The following is a 20,781-nucleotide window of genomic DNA, read 5'->3' on the forward strand; positions in this document are numbered from 1 at the left end:
AACAACAATCAACAGCTGGCGTTTTGTTTAAACAATAGCATATATAAACTGTTTACAATTTACAAAGTATACGCATAGATAATATATGTACATAGACGTGTAATCAATATTAAGAGCCGCAAAGTTACACCCGAAGTCAACTCACCGGCATTGGCACAGTCGCTCAACGGAACTCGCGAAGAGCGCTAGCTAGCTAACCAGATAAATTGGGAAAATACTCTATTACAAATTGTTAACAAGTTCTGCTGTGTGTAGGCGCTGTACGCATAAGTACGACTAACTCCGGCAAAGTGTTGCTTATGGAATTTTCCACGCATACATAAATGATCACTCATTGCGCGCATGCAAACGATTTGTGTGTATTTTATATCTACAACTCTTGTCCAACATTTGTCCATTCATAGATCACGCTTACAACAACCACAACCACAGACATATCGAACATTCCAGAATTAGAAAATGTCTCATCGTCGCCAATACATAAACGCTACACAGCGACCCATTGAACCGTTTTGTGATTGTGCATTTCCGCAAAGTGTCCTGCTAGCCACTTATAAAGGATATATACCGGATTTAGTGAATTGTCGATGTGGTGAACGTGTTGTGGCAAATAAAAGTGAAACTTCCGAAAATACCGCCACAAAGGATGACAATGTTGAGAAAACGCCAGTGGAATTAGTGTGTCAGCCAAATGGTCTTCTGTGGAGTTGGGAACAGAATGAAACAACTGATACCTTGATAAAAGGTGCTGACATCACTTTTCATCCTACCTATAGTCAGGGTACAGCAATAGTGCGCAGTGAACAGCCCCTCAAGACGGGCATGGTGCATTTTTGGGAAATGCGCATCATAACGCCCCTCGCAGGCACCGATGTGGTAAGTTTTAGTAAAAATGAATTAATTAGGTGTGGTTTTTAAGCTTTTATTAATTTTTTCTTTTATTATTTTTACGGCAACAAAAAATAATATAAAGTTGTTTAGCATTTACAGCTAACTTTATAAGCAACCATTTTTTTTATAGTTCAACATAATGGTTTTTGACAAACAATTTTTAATGCCATATTAATAACGAGACCGATTTTAAATTATTTTAACAATTAAAAGACATTTATTTCCACTAAATAATTAAAAAAACAGTGGGTTGCTTTAGAATTATAGTTATTTTTATATTTTTAATTGCTTTTTAGTATTGAAATTTAATCATTTTATCAAGTGTGATTCTACAAGTATGTTTGAAATCATAGACCAAATGGCACACGCTTTGCTGCTGATTTCACAGACTTATCTCTCTAGTCCAATCTAGTCTATAATTTACTCATTTAAAGTAGAACAGTAGTTTAAATCGGCAAGCCATTTAATTTAAATATGTATCACATTTTAATATTTTGTTGAATTATCAACAAGTTTTATGCAAAATGGCGTGAAATACATAGTTTCCTTAACAACAAGTATGACTCGTTCTTCTTCTTGAAAGCTTGTATTTATTATTTGAAGTCATGCATATACATACATATATGCGTCCATATACATACATACATATATGTATGTCGCACTACGCACCTGCGTTTCTTAAAAAATATGTACATATATTTGTATAATCATATGTGTGCATGTTTTATACCACCTACTATTTTTCAGTTAATCGCATATATACATACCATGTACATATGTACGTGTTTATTATCAAAATTCTTTGTTATAATCATTCATTTTTATGATTTATTTTTGTAAAAAACAAACTAAGTTCATATACCTTTATACATATGTACATTGTTTAATAGCATGACACCAATATATAATATGTACATACATATATTCATATACATTGTTTTGTTCATAATTATATACTCATACTTATGTAATTTTTTTTTATTATCAGACTAACAATCGTCAACGTTATGCGGGCATTAAAGATCTTCTGAGCATATTTATGTACATATGTATATGTATGCATTTATTGTGTCAACTGTCTGCTGGTGATTAAATGTTTTACCGTTATCAATTGAAACAATAATTAATTTTATTTTTTATTTGTTATTAAAAATATGTTTTGTAGATTGTTTATGTTTAAAGTCAAAAGCACACACACTGGCACACATACATATGTGCAGTACATATCTATAAGGTCGACAAAGTTCTTTAGCTTTTGCATTCAAGCTTAGGATGACACCTAATAACCTCATCCAACGTTCATAAAGTCTCCATATGCAGATATTCGTTTAGTTTCTATGCACGCTTGAATTGCAACAAATGCAATGGTGAAATTTTGTTGTAGGTATGTATGTAGTACCTTTTGCCATTAAATTAGAAGTTATTATTCTGCGCTTAACGCTTACTGCATTCGTGTCTAAATTTAGCGAAAATGTGCTCAAACATTGCAATAGAAAAGCAATAATGAAGTAAACGAAAGAGAAGAATAAGTCTAATTTTTGTGACTAATATTTCCACAAAAACAACAACTAACAGATTTACAATAATCTAGTTATATTTTAAGATTATGAAATATATAAATGTAGTGCAATTAAATATGTGTGTTAAGCATGTATTGTAGTTATTCTGACACCATGCATAACAAAACATATGTCATAAGGTAAGACACTAAAAAGGTAACAAGTAAAGATGGAAGGAGTAGTCAAAATTTTGATTTTTTGACAAAATTGCTGCTTCCCAAGAAAAGAAATCGCTTCGTGAAATTATTATCAAAAATCATTTCTCCTTTGATCATTACCTGACAAATATAGGCGAGAAATATAAATATATCTATCTATCTCGGCATATATATACTTATATTTTTTGATTTATTTATGTGTGCACTCAAAAATACATTGTTGTTGGCAATTGATTAAAGACAGTCAATTGCTTTTAATTTAAGAATTGTGACGTATGATTAAATATGTTAGATGAAATGCGAGATGTGGCCCTAAAGTCACTACGAAAGTCTGCCAGATCGCTGGCTACAACAAAAACAACACAGCAGCATGCGACAATTTATATTTCAATAGTCTAATTTGAAAAAATTGGCACAGTTGGAAATTAATTTGAATGTTAATTAAAGAAGAATAGCATGAAGCTTGATATTAATAGTTTATATATATAATATACTTTGATTGAACTTAAAAATATTATGAAATTTAATCATGTATGTATGTAGGTATATATGAAAAAAATTAGCTGTTGGTTACTTATATGTACATATCTGTTTTTTGTTTAGAATTTTGCTATATTAAAGCTAAATTCCAAGAGTGCAGCTCCCTATATACCATATATACATAAATAAATACATTTCCACACACATACATGCAAAATAATTACTAAAGTAGTAACAAATTCTCGTTAGCTTGTAATTTTTCGATATTATTTGTTTAATATTTGCTAATTAATTAGACTCCATATTGTTTTTGCTAACTACGGCGCTAATTCAAGCTTCAATTAAATTTGCGTCATTACAATAGCTGCCTGTTTAATATGTTCTTGTCTTGCATACTAAAGAGCTACATACAAATTTGTATAGCAACGTGTTCAAACTGCCTAAAATGTCAATTTATTTTAAAATTAAATGCTATCTGTAAATAGCTGAGTTTTATTGCTAAATATTTTGATATTCGAAAAACATTTTTTGAGGTTAGAATCTTTATAACCTCAACAGGGTATGTTAAGTTTAGCACGAAGTTTGTAACACCCTGAAAGAGACGTCAGAGACCTCATAAAATATATATACACATATATATAAATTATCAGCGTGACGAGCCGAGTCGTTTTAGCCATTCCCGTCTCTCTGTCTGTATATACACGAACTAGTCTCTCAGTTTTTGCGATATCGATCTGAAACTTTGCACACGTCCTTTTCTCCCCAAAAAGCTTACTCATTGTTGCATAAAACATACGACATGCAATTGAGTGGAAACTTTCCTTAAAAACAAAATGTTAATATTTTTATTATATAAATAATGTCATAAATATATTTAGATAACTGGACAAATATAACATTTATAGTTGCATAACATATATACGTCAAGTTTATATGCCATATATTGCATTCAATTGCGTTTTGGCTTTTTGGCACTTAAAGGCGGTACATTAGATAGTGTAGCATCTTGTGTCTGTATAATTCCAATAGATTTATAATTATTTGCACTTATACTTTACATTATCTTATCAGTAACTGTAACTAATTAGCTTGGATGAAATTTAAAATAAAAAGATAAAACATAGGTGCTGACGCGCGACAAGTTGTGCACCAGCGCAGTTATATGGAGCACCGGCACGTACCAATTTTATTATAATATATGTACCTATACATATTTACATATGTAACATATATATAATGAATGTTCAAATTTGCCCTATTTAGCATACAATTTATTCAAAATAGTTATTTTTTAGAATATTTGTGTATTGTAAGCTTTTGCTGGCCCGCGCCTTGTACATGCGCTGATAAGCCACTCGCTGACCTCGTACAAAAGGGTCAAAAACAAGCATACACATTGAAATTACACGATTTTCTTGAGTTACTAAGCTCACTTAGTGATTTACAAATATGTAATTGTTATGTATGTACATACATACATACATTGTTATATATATATAAGCCACTCGCTGACCTCGTACAAAAGGGTCAAAAACAAGCATACACATTGAAATTACACGATTTTCTTGAGTTACTAAGCTCACTTATTGATTTACAAATATGTAATTGTTATGTATGTACATACATACATACATTGTTATATATATATATATATGTTTATATTTATTCAAGTGCTTATCTACAACACACAATATTTTGTGTTCATTAACAAATAATAGTTAAATTGTGTTTTTTTTCTTCTTTTGTCTTCTCCTCATTTCTTCCAGATGTTCGGTATTGGCACCGATAAAGTTGAACTTAATCAATTCCAGTATCATTTCGTTTCGGCGCTCGGCACGAATGCACAATCCTGGGGTTTCTCCTACAATGGCAAAATCCAACATAACGGCGTACAATTGCCTTATGGTCAAAAATTCTCACAGGGTTGTATTGTGGGCCTTTGTTTGGACCGTGCGCGTGGCACACTGGAATTCTATTTGAATCGTCGTTCATTGGGCGTGGCATATACGAATATACCGGTGGATCCGGAAGTCCATCTTTATGCTATGGTTTGTTCGACAGCCGCCAAGTCTGTGGTGCGTTTAATAAATTCCACATCGCAAGCGGATTGTCTGCAATTGCGCGCTTTTAAAGCGCTCTCCAAACAGCCGAAAGATTTGCAGTTACTACGCCAGATGCCCGGTTTTCGTGGCATATTGAATGATTATTGGTTCCTAACACCGCCGGTGCGTTATTCACGTCGCAATGCGGCTAGCGAATTGGATATTGCCGATGAGGCGGTACTATCGAAATCGAGACTGAGCAGAAAGCAGAAATATAAAGGTTTGTAGGCATTCAATTTCGAATTTCAATATATTGGGAGTTTTTTTTTATTTTTTATCGAAAAAACATCCTAAAATGTTGCAAAGAAAAAGGCCGACTTAGGTATTACAAGTAGAGACTGTATTGCATCACTTAAAACTACATTACTCAATATTTCAAAAGTTTAGCGAGTTTGTATTTTCCGGTTCTATGGACTCGACGCGAAGAAATGTAAATTTATTTATTTTTTCTTTTCAATCTGGTTTTTGCGATTTGTGTATTTTATTATTTTTTTAATACATTATTTGTAACACTGTTCGCATTCTCACTTCAAATGAATTAACCATTCCATCTAAACTTTTTTATTATTTATTTATTATTTTAACCTTTCTTTTTCTCTTCTATTACAGATGATGACTTAGACATAAATGATCTCTACTCAAACGCGCACAAAATAGCGATACGTTGCAGCCCAGAAAAGGATGATGATTTGCATCCGAGCGAATTTTTCGATGAATACTTTCATTTTCTATTCTAAGCGTTCAGTTAAAATGCAAAAAGACTAATTTTCACAAAGTAAAATAAGCAACAAAATCCCATTGTAAATTTCCGTTGAGCCATTTAAGCATTTACAAACATTTATGGTTATAAAATTTGTAGTGCAATTAGTATTTGTAAATTTAATTATAAGCTTTTTAGCGCGAAAGATAAAAACAGTTGTATATTCGTGCCTGAAATTTTCCATTGCCAGATTTTATTTTTAGAATTAATTTTGTACTAAAATTGTGAACAATATGTTAAAACCAAACCGCCACATGGCATTTATTTTATTTAACTTAATGATTTACAACTGTTCACATTTCTAATTAGATAAATTCGCCGACTTAATTTAATAACAATTTAACTCTTTACGCGCTTAGCATTTGAGTCAATTTAATGCATTTTTGCATCGATCAGTTGACAGTCATTTGTAAGTCGCTTATTTACTTTCTTGAAATCTTTTGTTTTTATTCGTTGCGTGTTCGATTGGCTTACAAACAAAACCTTGCTAAAACACTTGTTGCATTGTTTGCGCTTGACTTACGTACATTTTAAGTAGCTAAGTATGTGTTTAAATAAGCTTAGTTGTAAAATTGTATATGACTGCATTTCTGTGGAAAATGCTTTAACTGTTTGTATATAACTCTATTGTGAGTTCAATTATCGACTGTGTTCAATAGAATTTCGCTAATTTCAGCTAATGCACAATTAGTACACACATTTGTTTACGCTAATTTATTAATTAACGATGTTTTAAGTGCTCTTTATAAATGACTAATTTTTCTTAAATAGTTTTTATATCCTGTACGCAAGCAAGAATTAAACAATAAATTCTACAAGACGTAATTTTGTTTAAATGTTAAAAAATTGTTTTTATTTTGCGAAATTTACATAATTTTTGCACATTTATTTCATAAAGAATGACAAAACAGCTGCAATGTTGAACTTTTTTTGCTATAAATAAATGAAAATGCTTAATTTTTACATTGACCTAACTTTAGTCATCACGCTTACAAAAAACGAATGGCATTAAGAAAAGTACAGAGTATATATAAACTGCACTATTACGGCAAAATCGATGTTTTTCTAGTTATTGGACCAAAACTATTATTTTCGACAGTAAACTCTCCGTATTAAAATCAACATTATAAAGGTATTATGTAAGTATTTGAAAAATAAAAACAAAGTTTCGAAGTTAGACGCCAAAGTATAAAGATATGTTTGAGAATTCCAAAGTTAAGCATATTGAAATCATAATTTTAAAGATATTATGTAAGGTATTAGAAAAGAAAAATATTGGCATGAACCACGTTTACTGTTATTTCGATGGTGTATAATATTTTTCGGTTAAGCTTATAAGACAGACCGCGTTAGGAGCCTGTGTTACTCGCTGTCATGCTTTAAGAGGCACCCTTAGTGTGACAGCCAAAAAAAGGCGACTGCTAGGAATTAAAAAAAAAAAATGCAATCAATTGTTTCCAAACTTTAAGGTTAAACTATACATATTTTAATAATAGACACTAAACTTTTAGAATATCTAATAAAAATATTTTTCGAGTTACAAGTAATCTCCGGCGGCGCTCAAATTTGGAAACTTGGTTTTTGACCACGACTGCAGTGTTTCCGGCCTTCACCGTAGATGAAACCTAAAAAAATTATATACCAGAAGATATTGTCCTTACAATGACCTACAGACAAAAAAAATGTAATAATTCACAAAATGGCGGCGTTTAAAAATAAATTTAATTTAACCCAAAATTTTAGTTACACAAAATGCCCCGCTAAATATAAAATACAATATAATGATAGTATAGAAGGGACCCGTTTTTGGGAGCCTCAGACAGAATGTAGTGATTACTACAATCAATTCAACCATGTTAACGTTTTTTATACGCTGAACAAGCTCAACTAAGTTTGTCATGAAGTTTGTAACACCCAGAAGGAAACGTCCGTCTGTCTATATATACCCAAAGTAGGCACTCCGCTTTTCAGATATTGATCTGAAGTTTTTGAGCACAAGCTTTTTTCAAGAAGTTGCTCATTTGTTGGAACCGTTAATATCGGACCCCTATAGCTTATAGCTGCCATACAAACCTGAACTATCAAAATTAAGTCCTTGTAAGGAAAACTTGTTTATTTGACAAAATATTTGAACGAAATTTGACACAAATTATTTTTCCAGACAACGCTACAATTTCCAAACATATTCTTCAGATCGGACCACTGTAACATATATCTGACATACAAACTGACCGATCAAAGTCTAGTTCTTGGAAGGAACTTTTTTATTTATGAACCTTTTTTGGTTTTGTTTTGCAATAGGCAACAATAACAGTTATTTGTGTCACAAATTAAAAAAAAACAAACTTAATGTTGGTTTTTAATTAATTTTATTTATAATTCCATTGCGCTGGCGCACTCAATCATAGTACTTATGCATTTGCAATATATGTTTATGATTAAGATAGCAGAAAAAATGTTGTTAAATATATATGTATTAAAAATTGTGCTGCGTAAAATCTACAATATCGATCATTTGCAAAATAAGTAATTGAAGGAGAATAGCATAATAATTTAATTTATTATTAAAACTCAAAAAACGCAAAAGGCGACGCATTAATAAAATACCGTTTTCCGCAAAATAATTAACGTGGTATAAAACTATTTATTAAATAATGATTATGTTTATTAGCCTTTGAAGCCATTACGAAATGTTTATGAGAAGAAATCTGTGTTGAAAGCCAAATTGTACAAATTTCACGCGAAATATTTCAACTTTAATGCTGCTTATTCATCATTATCAACGTCACCATCATAGTCGTCATGCGCCAAATGCTTCGGTACCCTTCTAGCTTTCGAACTCGCCGCCTTAGCCTTTGCCTTCACACCACCTCCCCCGCCCACACAATCCTGCTGCGTGCTAAGCGCAAAAACTACGCCCAATGGCAGCTAATCTATGTCATCGTCATCATCATCGAAAATAGTATACTTCTTTTGCGAACGTTTGCGTCGCGTTTGCTTCTTGGAGGTGGTAGCCGCAGCAGTGCTGCTCACTGGTGCTGCCTGTATTGGAGTTGACGGTGCGCTAGGCAATGACTTGTTCAATTTCAATTTCATCTTCACCGCCGCTGTGGATGTGGTGGCAATTTCCTCATCTTCCGAACCATCATCGCCAACTTCCTCCTCCTCATTGTCCGAAGCCTCTGAGCCAGCTGCGGTGCCACCGCCACCGCCACCACTTGTAGACTCATTGCCAGCTGCGGCGGCCGCAGATGCCGCTGCTGCTGCTGCAGCCGTTACACGTGCACGTGCACTCACGAATACCTTTTGTAGTTCAATGGAATCAAGGTAGATGAGTGAAGCTTCCTCATTGTAGATTTGTGCATTCTGACATAGTTGTACAAAGTCCTTCTCCAGCTCATTGATGTCACCGTATTTGCAATCTTCAATGCGTTGTAAAATCTTCTTAATGTCCACAGGTCGTTTTATAATTTCATAATAGTCGGGTAGACGCTGACGTGAAGGTAACTTCATAAACGGTTCGGAGAGCACGCGTCCATCGTCGTTCGTGTACTTAATAACGGCTGACATTATTTTATTCATTTGTTTTTTGAGACGCTTATCGATATTTTGGCGACGACGTCGCTTCATAATTAACTCATCTTCATCGGATTCATCTTTACGGTTTTTACGTTTACGACGCTTACGCTTAGCATCGTCTTCATCCTCCTCCTCTTCGAATTCAGCGCCATCATCAATGGCTTTGAGCCATTCTTTTTCTGTGAGGCTGTCCGTGTAGTCAACCTCTTTGCGTTGACGAGAACCACGACCTAGAAAATATAAATAAAGGTTGGAATAAATGAGTGACGGAAAACATTGGAAAGAGAAAAAAAGTTTGTAGGAGAGGATTAATAAAATACGAATTCAAAAGAACATTAAAAGATATAAACAGTATTTAAGTTTAATGTACATAGCAACTAGGATATTCTAGTTCGAATTCGATATTAAGTTCGAATTCTGCATCAAATACGAATTCAGATATTATTTACGACTTTAAATTCGAACTCGACATTAGGTGCGAATATATATTTAAAATCGTCGATATGTGCGAATCAAATGTGAACCAAAATTTTTTATAATTAACATCGTATTTTGTTCCAAAAAATTTAGAATTTAAGTTAAATAAAGAAACTAAAGAATCGTGTTGAAACTATAATGCGAAATTAAGTTTTAATTCGATATTAAGTTCACATTCGATATTAAGTTCGAATTCGATACTATGTTCGAATTCGATATTATGTTCGAATTAAATATTATGTTTGAACTTATTTTGAATTCTATATTAATTTAAATTCTATATTATGTTAGAATTCAATTTTATCTTCGAATTGTGCAATAAGTGCGAGTTTATATCTAGTTTTGATATTACTTACGAATTTATATTCGTATTCAACATATTAATATAAAAATATGAAACTAAATATGAAAAGGGCACTTTCGAAATCAATTATATTTCGCTTTTATCGGTATGATAATATCGAAAACAGTTCAAAACAACTTGAATCGCCTTTACTTCAATCCGTCTTCAACCATCCGATTTTATTCGGTTCATATACGAATTAAAACGCGGAGCTCACCTAAAATGGTGTCCTCATCATATTGATGCCAACGCTCGACCTCATCGTCGTCCTTTGTCAACCAATCGGGTAGCTCAGATTCATCAATCAAACGCTCTCTACCTGGATGCAATTCCTCATCCTCCTTCTTGCGATCAATATCCATTTTCTTGAATAATTCTATCTCATCTTCACTACGTGCTATCATCATATTGATAACCTCATCATCGGGCACCTCATTTTCCTCCTCCTCCTCATTGTCATCCTGATGCAAAATCGTTTGCAAGAATTGTTGACGTTCACTACCCGTCGATTTCTGATCGAACATACCAGCCTGAATAACTTTTTCGTCCATATTCAACTTATAGCGCGCAGCAGCTAAGATACGCTCCTCCACCGAATTGACCGTCATCAAACGTAACACACGCACCTCATTGCGCTGACCAATACGATGCGCACGATCTTGTGCCTGCAAATCCTGATGTGGATTCCAATCGGAATCAAAGATTACAACCGTATCGGCAGTTTGCAAATTGAGACCCAAACCACCTGCGCGTGTCGACAACAAGAACACGAAATAATCTGAGCCTTTTGCATTGAATTTACGCAACAATTCGCCACGATCCTCGGCCTTGGTAGTACCATCCAAACGTAAATAGCCAAACTGACGCCAACTCAAATAATCCTCAATAATAGTCATGCACTGTGTCATCTGACAGAAGAGCAACACACGATGATTGCTGGCCTTCAACTTCGGTAAAATACGATCGAGTAATTCAAATTTGCCCGACACACGATACAGATCTGGACCAGATGCAACACAGTGTGCGCCGGTATGATCGCAATACTTCTCCTCGATATGTTGGAACATGAATGGATGATTACAAAGCTTACGCAACTGCACAATAGTATTCATCAAAGCCTTAGCGCCACCCTTGCCCTGTTTACCCTTCTCCGAACCATCGGTAAGTAGCACACCCTTGCTCTGCATATGCTTGTAGAGCACACGCTGCAAACCCGACATGTCACATTTAATAATATACTCAACCTTGTCGGGCAATTGATGTTCCACCTCCTTTTTGAGACGACGCAACAAGAAGGGACGCAACACTTTATGCAAACGACGAATAATCAAAATGGTTTCTTCCTCATTCAATTCGACTTTCTCGCCTGTGGTGGCGAAGGGTGCATTAAACCACTGCTCAAAAGTGGAGCAGGACTTGAAGATGGATGGTAGCAAGAAATTTAGTAGAGCCCACAATTCGGGCAATTTATTTTGTAGCGGTGTACCGGTCAGCAACAGGCGATATGGCGCTATATAGTGTGTGTTCAACACTTGGGTAAGCTTGCAGTGGTGATTCTTCATACGATGACCTTCATCGATAATCATGTATTTCCATTGGATTTTAGCAAGCACTGCTTTATCTTTGATGACGTACTCGTAGGTGGTGAGTAGCACATTAAATTTAGTGGCACGCATTTGATTCTGCAGCAAGCGACGACCCTGTGGACTGCCTTTATAGCTGACGACGCCAACGGAAGGCGCCCACTTTTCGAATTCCAGCACCCAATTGGGTAGTGTGGAGAGCGGCACAATAATCAGATAGGGGCCCATGACCTTTTGGAAAGAGAGACAGGAAAGTTAAGTATAAATAAATATATATATTATATATATGCCTGATTTGCATTTACCTTTTTGCGATCCATTAGGTAGGTAACTAGCGAAATTGTCTGTATAGTCTTGCCCAAACCCATCTCATCGGCCAGAATACCATTCAAATTGTTATTGTACAATGAGACTAACCATTCCAAACCCTTCAGCTGGTACTCCTTCAATTGTCCGTTAACCATAATGGCTGCCTGTTCGGTCACCTTTTCGTGTACAGTATGCGCAATACTGTAATAGGTTTGCTCCTCAGTACGATACTCATCATCTTCCACTTTAACTTTCTTGATGAAGTCTTTAGCATCCTCGACATTTGTAGCTTCTTTACTATCTGCCTCTTCGGACTTCTTCTCTTCCTGTTCTTCCTTTGATTTATTGTGCGTGTTCGCTGCACGCATCTCAGCATCACCTTCATCATCAGAATCGGACTCAATCCAATCCCAGCCAGGATGACGTTCTAACCAGTTGTGCAAATTCTTTAACATGGGCGCTTCTTCACCGGAGAGACGCGCGCCTGTTGCTTGCTCAACGACAGTGACGTGCATATCCGCTGCAATGCAGCTCTCATCGATATTCATGTATTCGCCGCTCATTAGCAGCTCTTTCTTGTATTGCACCAAGCGCTTGCTCTCTTCCTCTTTCTTCTTCTTCTGATCATCCTTGTGCTGTTTCACCATCTGTGTAAGATTGCTGATGTATTCGTCGGTCTGCGACAGCAGGAATGCCAAACGTTTATCTTTTTTCTGATCGATAAGTTTACGATAGCCCTCTTCATCCTCGGCCATCAAACGACGCATACGCTCCTTCTCGATACGCTCTTGCTCCTTCTTCTGTTCACGCTCCGCATTGGCGTGATGATTCATAATCGCCTTGTTGACGCGCGCCAGCTGCGCTTTATTGTTGCGATGATACTCCTTAAAGTCCTTGCCATGCTGTAACACTGCTGCCAAGAATTCTTGATGTTTCTGCCGTCGCTTACGCTCCGCTTCTAATTTTTGTTGTTTCTCCAATTTCTCGGTGGCGCGCGCCTCACGCAGACCCTGACGCTTTGTGCGCTTGTACGCCTTAATATTGACTGCTGTCTCGAGCGTTGTATCGCGTCGCGTACACTGTACAATTTCGGCGCGCAGTTGCCGTTGGAAGTTGAGCACGCGCAACGCACGCAATTCTATAGCCGCTTGCAGACGCAGATCCTCCGGCATGGTAGCCGGCAATCGCTGCAGCTCTTGCATGCGCAACGAAATGCGCGATGCTATGCGGTTTTCACGTTCCTGCAGCAATGTAATCGGATCCAAACCAACCGGCTTGGCAACTGTGGTTATGCGATTGGGTTTCGGCATAGGTTGCTGTGGTGGCGGTGCGCCAGGTTTGGGCGCTTGCATGCCTGGTGTTACTTGTGGCGGCATGCCGGGTGGCACCTGTGGCATGCCCGGACGCACAACTTGCGCCATTGTTGCTGGCATTGGTGAAGAAATTGGTGGCTGACCGCCACCCATCATTTGTGGTGGTGGACCGGCATTCGGTTTGCCGCCAGCGCCATTCGGCAACTGATGTGACATATCTTGTTGCGGTGGCATTGGTAGTGCGCCAGCGCCTGGTGGCATGGTTGGTTGCTGCACATGTTGTGGTGGTGGTGGCTGTAACTTTGGTCCGCCGGGTACCTGCTGTTGCGTGTATGGACTTGCCGGCGGTGTTGGACATTGCGGTGGTGTGCCCGCGCTGCCGGCAGCACCTGGTGGCGGGGCACCAGTTGGTCCCGGTTGGGGCTGTTGTTGTTGTACTGGCACACCCGGATGTTGTCCCGGCGGCCCGGGTGGTCCAGGCGGTACGCCACCCTGTTGCTGTTGTTGCTGCTGCTGCTGTTGTTGTTGTTGTGGTGGTGCCAATTGTTGTTGCATCTGCATAGAAATCGGTTTGTTGCGCGCCAACAAGCGATAGGCGGTGATTTGTGCGCGCAACATATTCACTTGATTGCCAGTGAGATGTTGATGCTTCGACGTGGCGCGTATGGCGAGTAGCTGTGAGTAGCGCGGATCCTCTTGTAGTCCCTTTTCTTCCATCGTGTCAATGGCGCGTTGTAGTGCGGTAAGACTTTCCTGTACAGGACGATCACCGGGTGGTGGGCCCTGACCGGGAGCCGGTGGACCCTTAAATTGGAAAATTAATATACGAAATTAAGGTGGGAACAATAACCGTATTCTTAAGCATTTCTTATATAGTTCTTCGATTATTCTAAAAACATATTAAGTCCGTGTAATTGTCAATTCTCCCGTGTCTGGATAATTTTTACCTACAAGATATTTCATTCACTATTTTTTGTTTTATTTGTTGCTATTGTGTCATATTGAGATACTAAGTAGCAATTGTCACAAGCTATGCTTAATTTTGAGAAATGAAATGGTAAAATTATAATTTCGATAAGAACCCGAAGTAGACAAGGTATTGTGTGAACCAAAATTATGTAGTCGCCAAATAGAGCATATCAAGTAATCGTCTTCGCCAACAAATGGCATACATAGCGAGCAGAAAACAGGCAAGTCAAAGACGACTAGTCCATATATTCTACTTATTACATATTAGCCTTATAAGGTGCGATTACAAAGCATGTCGCATAGAGGCGCAAGATGAGATCAGACTGCCGAGACTTTGGAAGCTTAAGAGACCATCGGGCGACTTTTGACTACCGTTTAAAATAAATTATAATTTTGATGTTGTGCCTTAAGTGAATTTTCTTTCTTGAAAAAAAAATAATAATTTTACTTCGTAAACCGAACCTCTAAAACGCAGCATATTTCTTGAATACCTTTTGTCCGAAACTTTCGAAATAAAGTTTTGGTTTTGGTTTTCTTACCGTAGAATAGAATTCGATAACCATTTCTTGATTCTCTACTATATATTTTTGAAAAAACTATACTGGAACAGAAATTTTAGGATACCTAAGAAAAAGCATCAAGCTTCCCTGATATCAAAATTGCAAAGCTTACCAAATCTCTTCCACAATACATTGTATTGACGATCTTTTAATCGGTGCCTTCGCTTTGGAAATGTGATGCAACACTTTTATTACACACTGTATATAACTTTTATATGGCAAGTACGAAAAACAAAAGCTACAAGCTACATCATTGATAAGAATTACTTTATACAAATAACTGTAATAGCGTTTAACCTACAATGAACGCTGGAAGATATGAACAAATGACAGCTTCAAATTTCAAATTTCTTATTACATACGATATGTATGTAGATCTATTACACCCGAGTGTTACATGTTGCATACCGGGTATTATGGTTTTGTTAATGTAACGCTTGTTTAAAAGAGACATACAAATTTCGATAAATGCTTGTTTAAAAGAGCCATACAAATTTCGATAAATGCAAAAATTTTACAGAAAACAGAACTCAGATAGTTGTTGACCCATGACTATGCTAGTTGGTTGTTTACACTTATAGCTGCGACACCCAACAAATTTATGTGCCGACAAGACGAGTTAGATTCTTAGTTTCGGCCGAAATTAGAACTACCTTCACCTTAGCTTCTTCATAATTTTCATACAGATTATTTTTTATCTAGTAATAAGGAATATAAATCTTCTTAATCTGACATGAGAAGCAACAAGCTCTTATAACATAAGATAACTAAGTTTACCAAGGAATAAGCCGGGCTAAAGCAACCGAAAAAAGTGCATTACATATGATATATAGTAATTACAACTTTGTAATAGTATAATAAAGTAAAAAACCTAGAAGAATTTTAGTTAATTGTTTTATAACGAAAAATCAAATGAAAACGTTTTTTGAAGCCAAATGTTTTGAGCTAATATAAGCAAAGTTATGAAAGCTTAAAAGTTACTTATTTTAGCTAACAGATATTGAGAGCAAACTAATAGCGTCCATTCTCAAATACTATTAAATGCACCCACTTATTAGATAACACCAATACTTCTTACGCGATTCTAAATTTCATTTATCAACACCATAGCTCAATAATTTAAGCTCTCTATTTTAATAAATGCGCTGGGACAATGGCAACTCCAGAGCTACATCCGATACTCACGAACGGTGAGAATTTTTATTTACAAGCAAATTGTAATTAAAATTGAAGAAAAAACAAAAACAAACAATAACAGAGCAAACCCAGAATAGAAAGTAGAAATAAATACAGGAGATACAACAATCGTTATTAATCAGTAGCGGTAGAACGAGTGGCATCAGCTGCAAAAGCATGTTTTGCACAGACAACAACGCGCATTTGATAGACACAACAATCAGTTGAGTGCTGAACTTTGCTGAAGCTTGTAAACGTTATTTTTTGCGGCAACATAGATAGCGTTGTGTAGAAAAATTTCATATATATATATAGAGAGGTGTGAATAAAGTGCTTAAAAACATACATACAAAGCGAGACACTAAGATAAAGCGCGACACTTTCAAGAAATTAAAATCAATTTCAATTTAACGAAAAAATATTACTCAAAAAACCCCCGCAAAGCACAAGCAAACAATATGGCCAGTCCACAGCTGATCAACGAATGGTTCGACTTTATGTATCCGCTTGCGCAGCGTGCTGGCGAAATACTGCTCGAAGGTTACGCGGAGGCCGGCAAGCAGGTCAGCATCAAGACGGCATTTTACGATGTGGTCACCGATTATGATAATAAAATTGAAGAATTTCTTATCGAACAAGTATTAGCAAGCTATCCGGAGCACAAGTTTATCGGCGAAGAGGATACAGCGAAAAATAATCATGTGACAAAAGCGCTAACGGACGCACCAACTTGGATCATTGATCCCATCGATGGCACATCGAATTTCATCAAACAGATACCGCATGTGTGCATCTCAATCGGTTTGGCGGTAAATAAGCAAATCGTTTTGGGCATCATGAACAATCCGGTGCAGCAGAAAATGTACACAACAAAACTAGGTGGCGGCGCCTTTTGCAATGGGAAGCCCATACATGTGAGCAATATTGCTAAAGTAAGTCACTTGAAATGGCGTAATTAATATCAAGCATTTAGTGTGTACGAGTATGTATGTATGTAATAAATTTTCTTAAATTTCACAGATGAGCGAAGCGAATGTGGCGTACGAGGTGTCATTGTTGCATGCGCATAAAATACGTAACAAGCATATAAAACGTATATATCATATAGGCGCGCAAGCTAGAAGGTAAGAGATACAATTAGACATTGGTAGTAAATTTACATAGCACACATGATATAAGTCAAGAGTAATATTATTTATAATTACTTTTTACTTGAGAATAGGAGCATTTTGTTGTGTTTGTCGCAGGTCGCAAAGTCTTCATTAAATATTTATTCACAACAGTCAGCATTTTTCTTAAAAAGAGATCTTAACAAAATGCATTAATTATACAAATACGGGAAGGTTCTGTATAGGTATAGCACTGTCCAAATAAACACATAAAATTCAGCATCTTTTGACAGATTACTATGCAAAATTGTATACCAAACAAAATCGTAAAAACTGAATGCCAAAACTACAGTCTCCTGCGGAAAACCTATATACAATATTACAACTGCACGCCAGGCTCCGTTGATACATACACATGCATACATATACATATGTCCATAAATTGAGATCTGATAAGACCTTAATGCAACATTTACCATTTACATATGTATTCTCTTCGCATGCAAGTCATTTGTGCAAATAAGATTAATGCTGATAGGGATCTTATGCATATTTATACAATTTAAGAAAAGTATAAGGTCTACTTTTTATAACAGCAAATAGCAATCAAGTATGTAAGCAAAGATAATCCTATTTTTAATATTGCTTAATTTATATCTTTTATACAGAAAAATAAAAAATTATGGTTTATAGTACAGGTCTGCTAAACCACCACACTTAGGGCTTAACGCTTTCCGTTAAGAACCCCTACCGAAAAAGTAGGGATCACAGCCACGCCTACTTCTCATACAGCACAGTTTTCAATTACTTTCATTTTAGTTAAATTTTTTTTTTTAAATTGAATTAATTAATTATTCACTTACAATTACTAATTTTTTATATATTTTATATCATACTTCAGTCACACTTTAGTTATTATATTTATTATTACTTATTTTATTATTATTATTTTTTTTTTTGATATGAATATGATTTAGTTTTGTTTTATATTTGTTCAATTAATATTTTCTAGTAAGTCAGGAACGAGATGGTTATACCTATGAAGACCAAACAAAAATATATGGACATATTTCCCTATTTTTGGTACCGATTATAATTTATATTACTATTATTTTTATCCAATAGTTACAGTTTTTTATTTAGACCATGAAAAAGTGTTAAGATATAAATTAAAAATAGGTGGTGGGATAATTTAAACATCTACAAGTATAGCCCCCTGAACGCGATCTACGCGGGAGCTGCTGAGAGCATGTCAAGAAATACAATATAAACAAATTCCTAGAAACATTACAAAAATTGCAAGAATAAACAAATCAAGAAAATAAATAAATAATGTACAAAATCAAATCACACTCTTTGAGAGCACACACACAAATGTGCTTGCGCTCTTTAACTCTCTGCATTCAATTATTCTTCACACTCGAAATTATTTTTCTGCCACTTTCAGATTACTCGCCTATTCGTGTGTCGTGGATTCCTTATGCATGGTAGCTGCCGGAAACTTGGATGCTTTTCATATCGAAGACATGTACCCATGGGATTGTGCTGCCGGTTATTTGCTCATACGCGAAGCCGGTGGCGTGGTAACACATCCCTATGGTGGACCATTTGAAATTATGAAACCAGATTTAATATGCGCTGGCACCGAGCCCTTGCGCAAAGAAATGGAGGAGATCATAAGGAAAGCCGATCAAGTGAAAACTGTTGGCGGCGAGGAGCTATAAAGTTTAGTTGAACATTGTAAATGGGAAGAAACAGCAGTTTTACAGAAATTATAATTGTTATGTACTTCAATATTGTATTTTTTTTTCAAATATTATTTCTTTATATAATTAAATAAATTTTTTTCAAACAAATTTTACATTTTTTACTTTAATTTTTGTTTTTAAAAATTAGTACAATTAAAACTTCTAAACGAAACAAGAAAAAACGTTAACTTCTGTTGCACCGAAGCTATAATACCCTTCACAAATACAAAGGCCCCTTACTTGAACTTGATTCCGAACGTTCAATTTGTATGGCAGCTATATGCTATAGTGGTCCGATATCGGTCGTTCCGACAAATTAGCAGCTTCTTGGTGAGAAAAGGACGCGTGCAAAATTTCAGATCGATAGCTTAAAAACTGAGGGACTAGTTTGTATATATACAGACAGACGGACAGCCAGACAGACGGACATGGCTAAATCAACTCAGCTCATCATGCTGAGCATTTATATATATATTTTATAGGGTCTCCGACGTTTCCTTCTGGGTGTTACAAACTCTTTTGGCAAACTTAATATACCCTGTTCAGGGTATAAAAAAGTGTAAATATCCGAAATTCGAAAATCTTCGATATGACATTAATCAGCTATTAAAGGGGGTGCTGTCATGCAGATGGCAAGCAAAACAAACAAATCACTGAGAGTTGTAAATTCAAGTAAGCAGTTGAGTAGCGATTCCCTTTTTTTATTAATTATTTATATATTTGTTATTTTTGTAATTTGTATTGTATTCGAGGAAAGAACGCTCTCATACTAATACATTTTCCCGAACGCTGCTCTTCGAATTGCGCTTCTGCGCTTGGAGAGTCTACGCAATGCAGTACAACTTTGCTAAGTGAATGCTAAGTAGTCAGTTGTAGGCGACACATCACTCGAAAAAGTCGTTTTAGCGAAATTTATTATATTTAAAAAGCAAAGAAAAATCAGTTCGTAACACTTTTTATATTATTATTTATACAAAATAAATATGTCTGACAGCGTCGAATCAGAAACAATACGTAACTACTATAATGTTGCTTTGGAATTGGTCATGAAATGTGGGCCGGTCGCTTGTGAAGGTTATGAACAAGCGGATGCTAATTACAAAACAAAATCGGCATTCTATGATGTGGTAACTGTATATGATAAGAAGGTAGAGGATCTACTCATCGCTGGATTACAGAAAGCATTCCCCGAAACGAAATTTATCGGTGAAGAGGGCACAGCGGAAAACAATAGTGAGCCGGTATTAACAAATGCACCCACATGGATCATTGATCCCATAGATGGCACCACCAATTTTATACGCCGCTTTCCAAATTGGTGTATATCGGTGGGTTTGGCCATTAATCGAGAATTGGTCGTGGGTATAGTGTATATTCCAGTGGCGAATGAGATGTACTCAGCATATAAAGGACATGGTGCCTATCTCAATGGCAAACCCATTAGCGTGAGCAAGTGTACGAAAGTGAGTGATACAAAAACTACTGATGAACGTGTTTTACGAGAGATTCGCAGTTTTAAGATTAGATAATTATATATAGAGTGTAAACAACTTGATATCAACAAGTTTTGACGACAATAGATAAAGAATAGATTGCACGCAACCACTATAGCGTATAGCTGCCAAGCAAACTGAACGATCAGAATCAAGTTCTTGTATAGAAAAC

The 20,781-nt window shown here is 35.9% G+C and overlaps 4 protein-coding genes across 9 annotated transcripts in view; 3 read left to right on the forward strand and 1 right to left on the reverse strand.

Moving 5' to 3' along the window:
- On the forward strand, window positions 1-8,574 carry LOC106624745 (SPRY domain-containing SOCS box protein 3). Its single transcript, XM_014244517.3, has 3 exons — window positions 1-876; window positions 4,855-5,410; window positions 5,800-8,574. Exons 1-3 carry the CDS (start codon window positions 460-462, stop codon window positions 5,925-5,927), a joined length of 1,101 nt encoding a protein of 366 aa, XP_014099992.3. The 5' UTR covers window positions 1-459; the 3' UTR covers window positions 5,928-8,574.
- The window catches only part of brm (ATP-dependent helicase brm), a 25,070-nt gene continuing 12,591 nt past the window's right edge, over window positions 8,303-20,781 (reverse strand). For 2 of the 6 annotated variants that reach the window (XM_036358367.2, XM_070111253.1), the window contains 3 exons: window positions 12,238-14,307; window positions 10,567-12,163; window positions 8,303-9,759 (listed from right to left, as the gene is read on the reverse strand). In XM_036358367.2, the coding sequence (XP_036214260.2) occupies window positions 8,879-9,759; window positions 10,567-12,163; window positions 12,238-14,307 (4,548 nt within the window). In that variant the 3' untranslated portion in view covers window positions 8,303-8,878. Of the gene's footprint in view, window positions 9,760-10,566; window positions 12,164-12,237; window positions 14,359-14,505; window positions 14,533-15,195; window positions 15,345-20,781 lie in introns of those variants that run through there. The other 4 variants (XM_036358366.2, XM_070111250.1, XM_070111251.1 and 1 more) reach the window with 3 other exon arrangements.
- Window positions 16,391-19,224, forward strand: LOC106625889 (uncharacterized). Its single transcript, XM_070111255.1, has 3 exons — window positions 16,391-17,191; window positions 17,280-17,383; window positions 18,816-19,224. Exons 1-3 carry the CDS (start codon window positions 16,718-16,720, stop codon window positions 19,090-19,092), a joined length of 855 nt encoding a protein of 284 aa, XP_069967356.1. The 5' UTR covers window positions 16,391-16,717; the 3' UTR covers window positions 19,093-19,224.
- Window positions 19,955-20,781, forward strand: part of LOC106625184 (uncharacterized) — a 3,139-nt gene continuing 2,312 nt past the window's right edge. Inside the window, exon 1 of the mRNA XM_014245000.3 lies at window positions 19,955-20,579. Within this exon, the coding sequence (XP_014100475.3) occupies window positions 20,100-20,579 (480 nt within the window). The 5' untranslated portion in view covers window positions 19,955-20,099. The remainder of the gene's footprint in view (window positions 20,580-20,781) is intronic.

The sequence above is a fragment of the Bactrocera oleae genome, chromosome 6 (assembly GCF_042242935.1).
Source record: "Bactrocera oleae isolate idBacOlea1 chromosome 6, idBacOlea1, whole genome shotgun sequence".
NCBI lineage: Eukaryota > Metazoa > Arthropoda > Insecta > Diptera > Tephritidae > Bactrocera > Bactrocera oleae.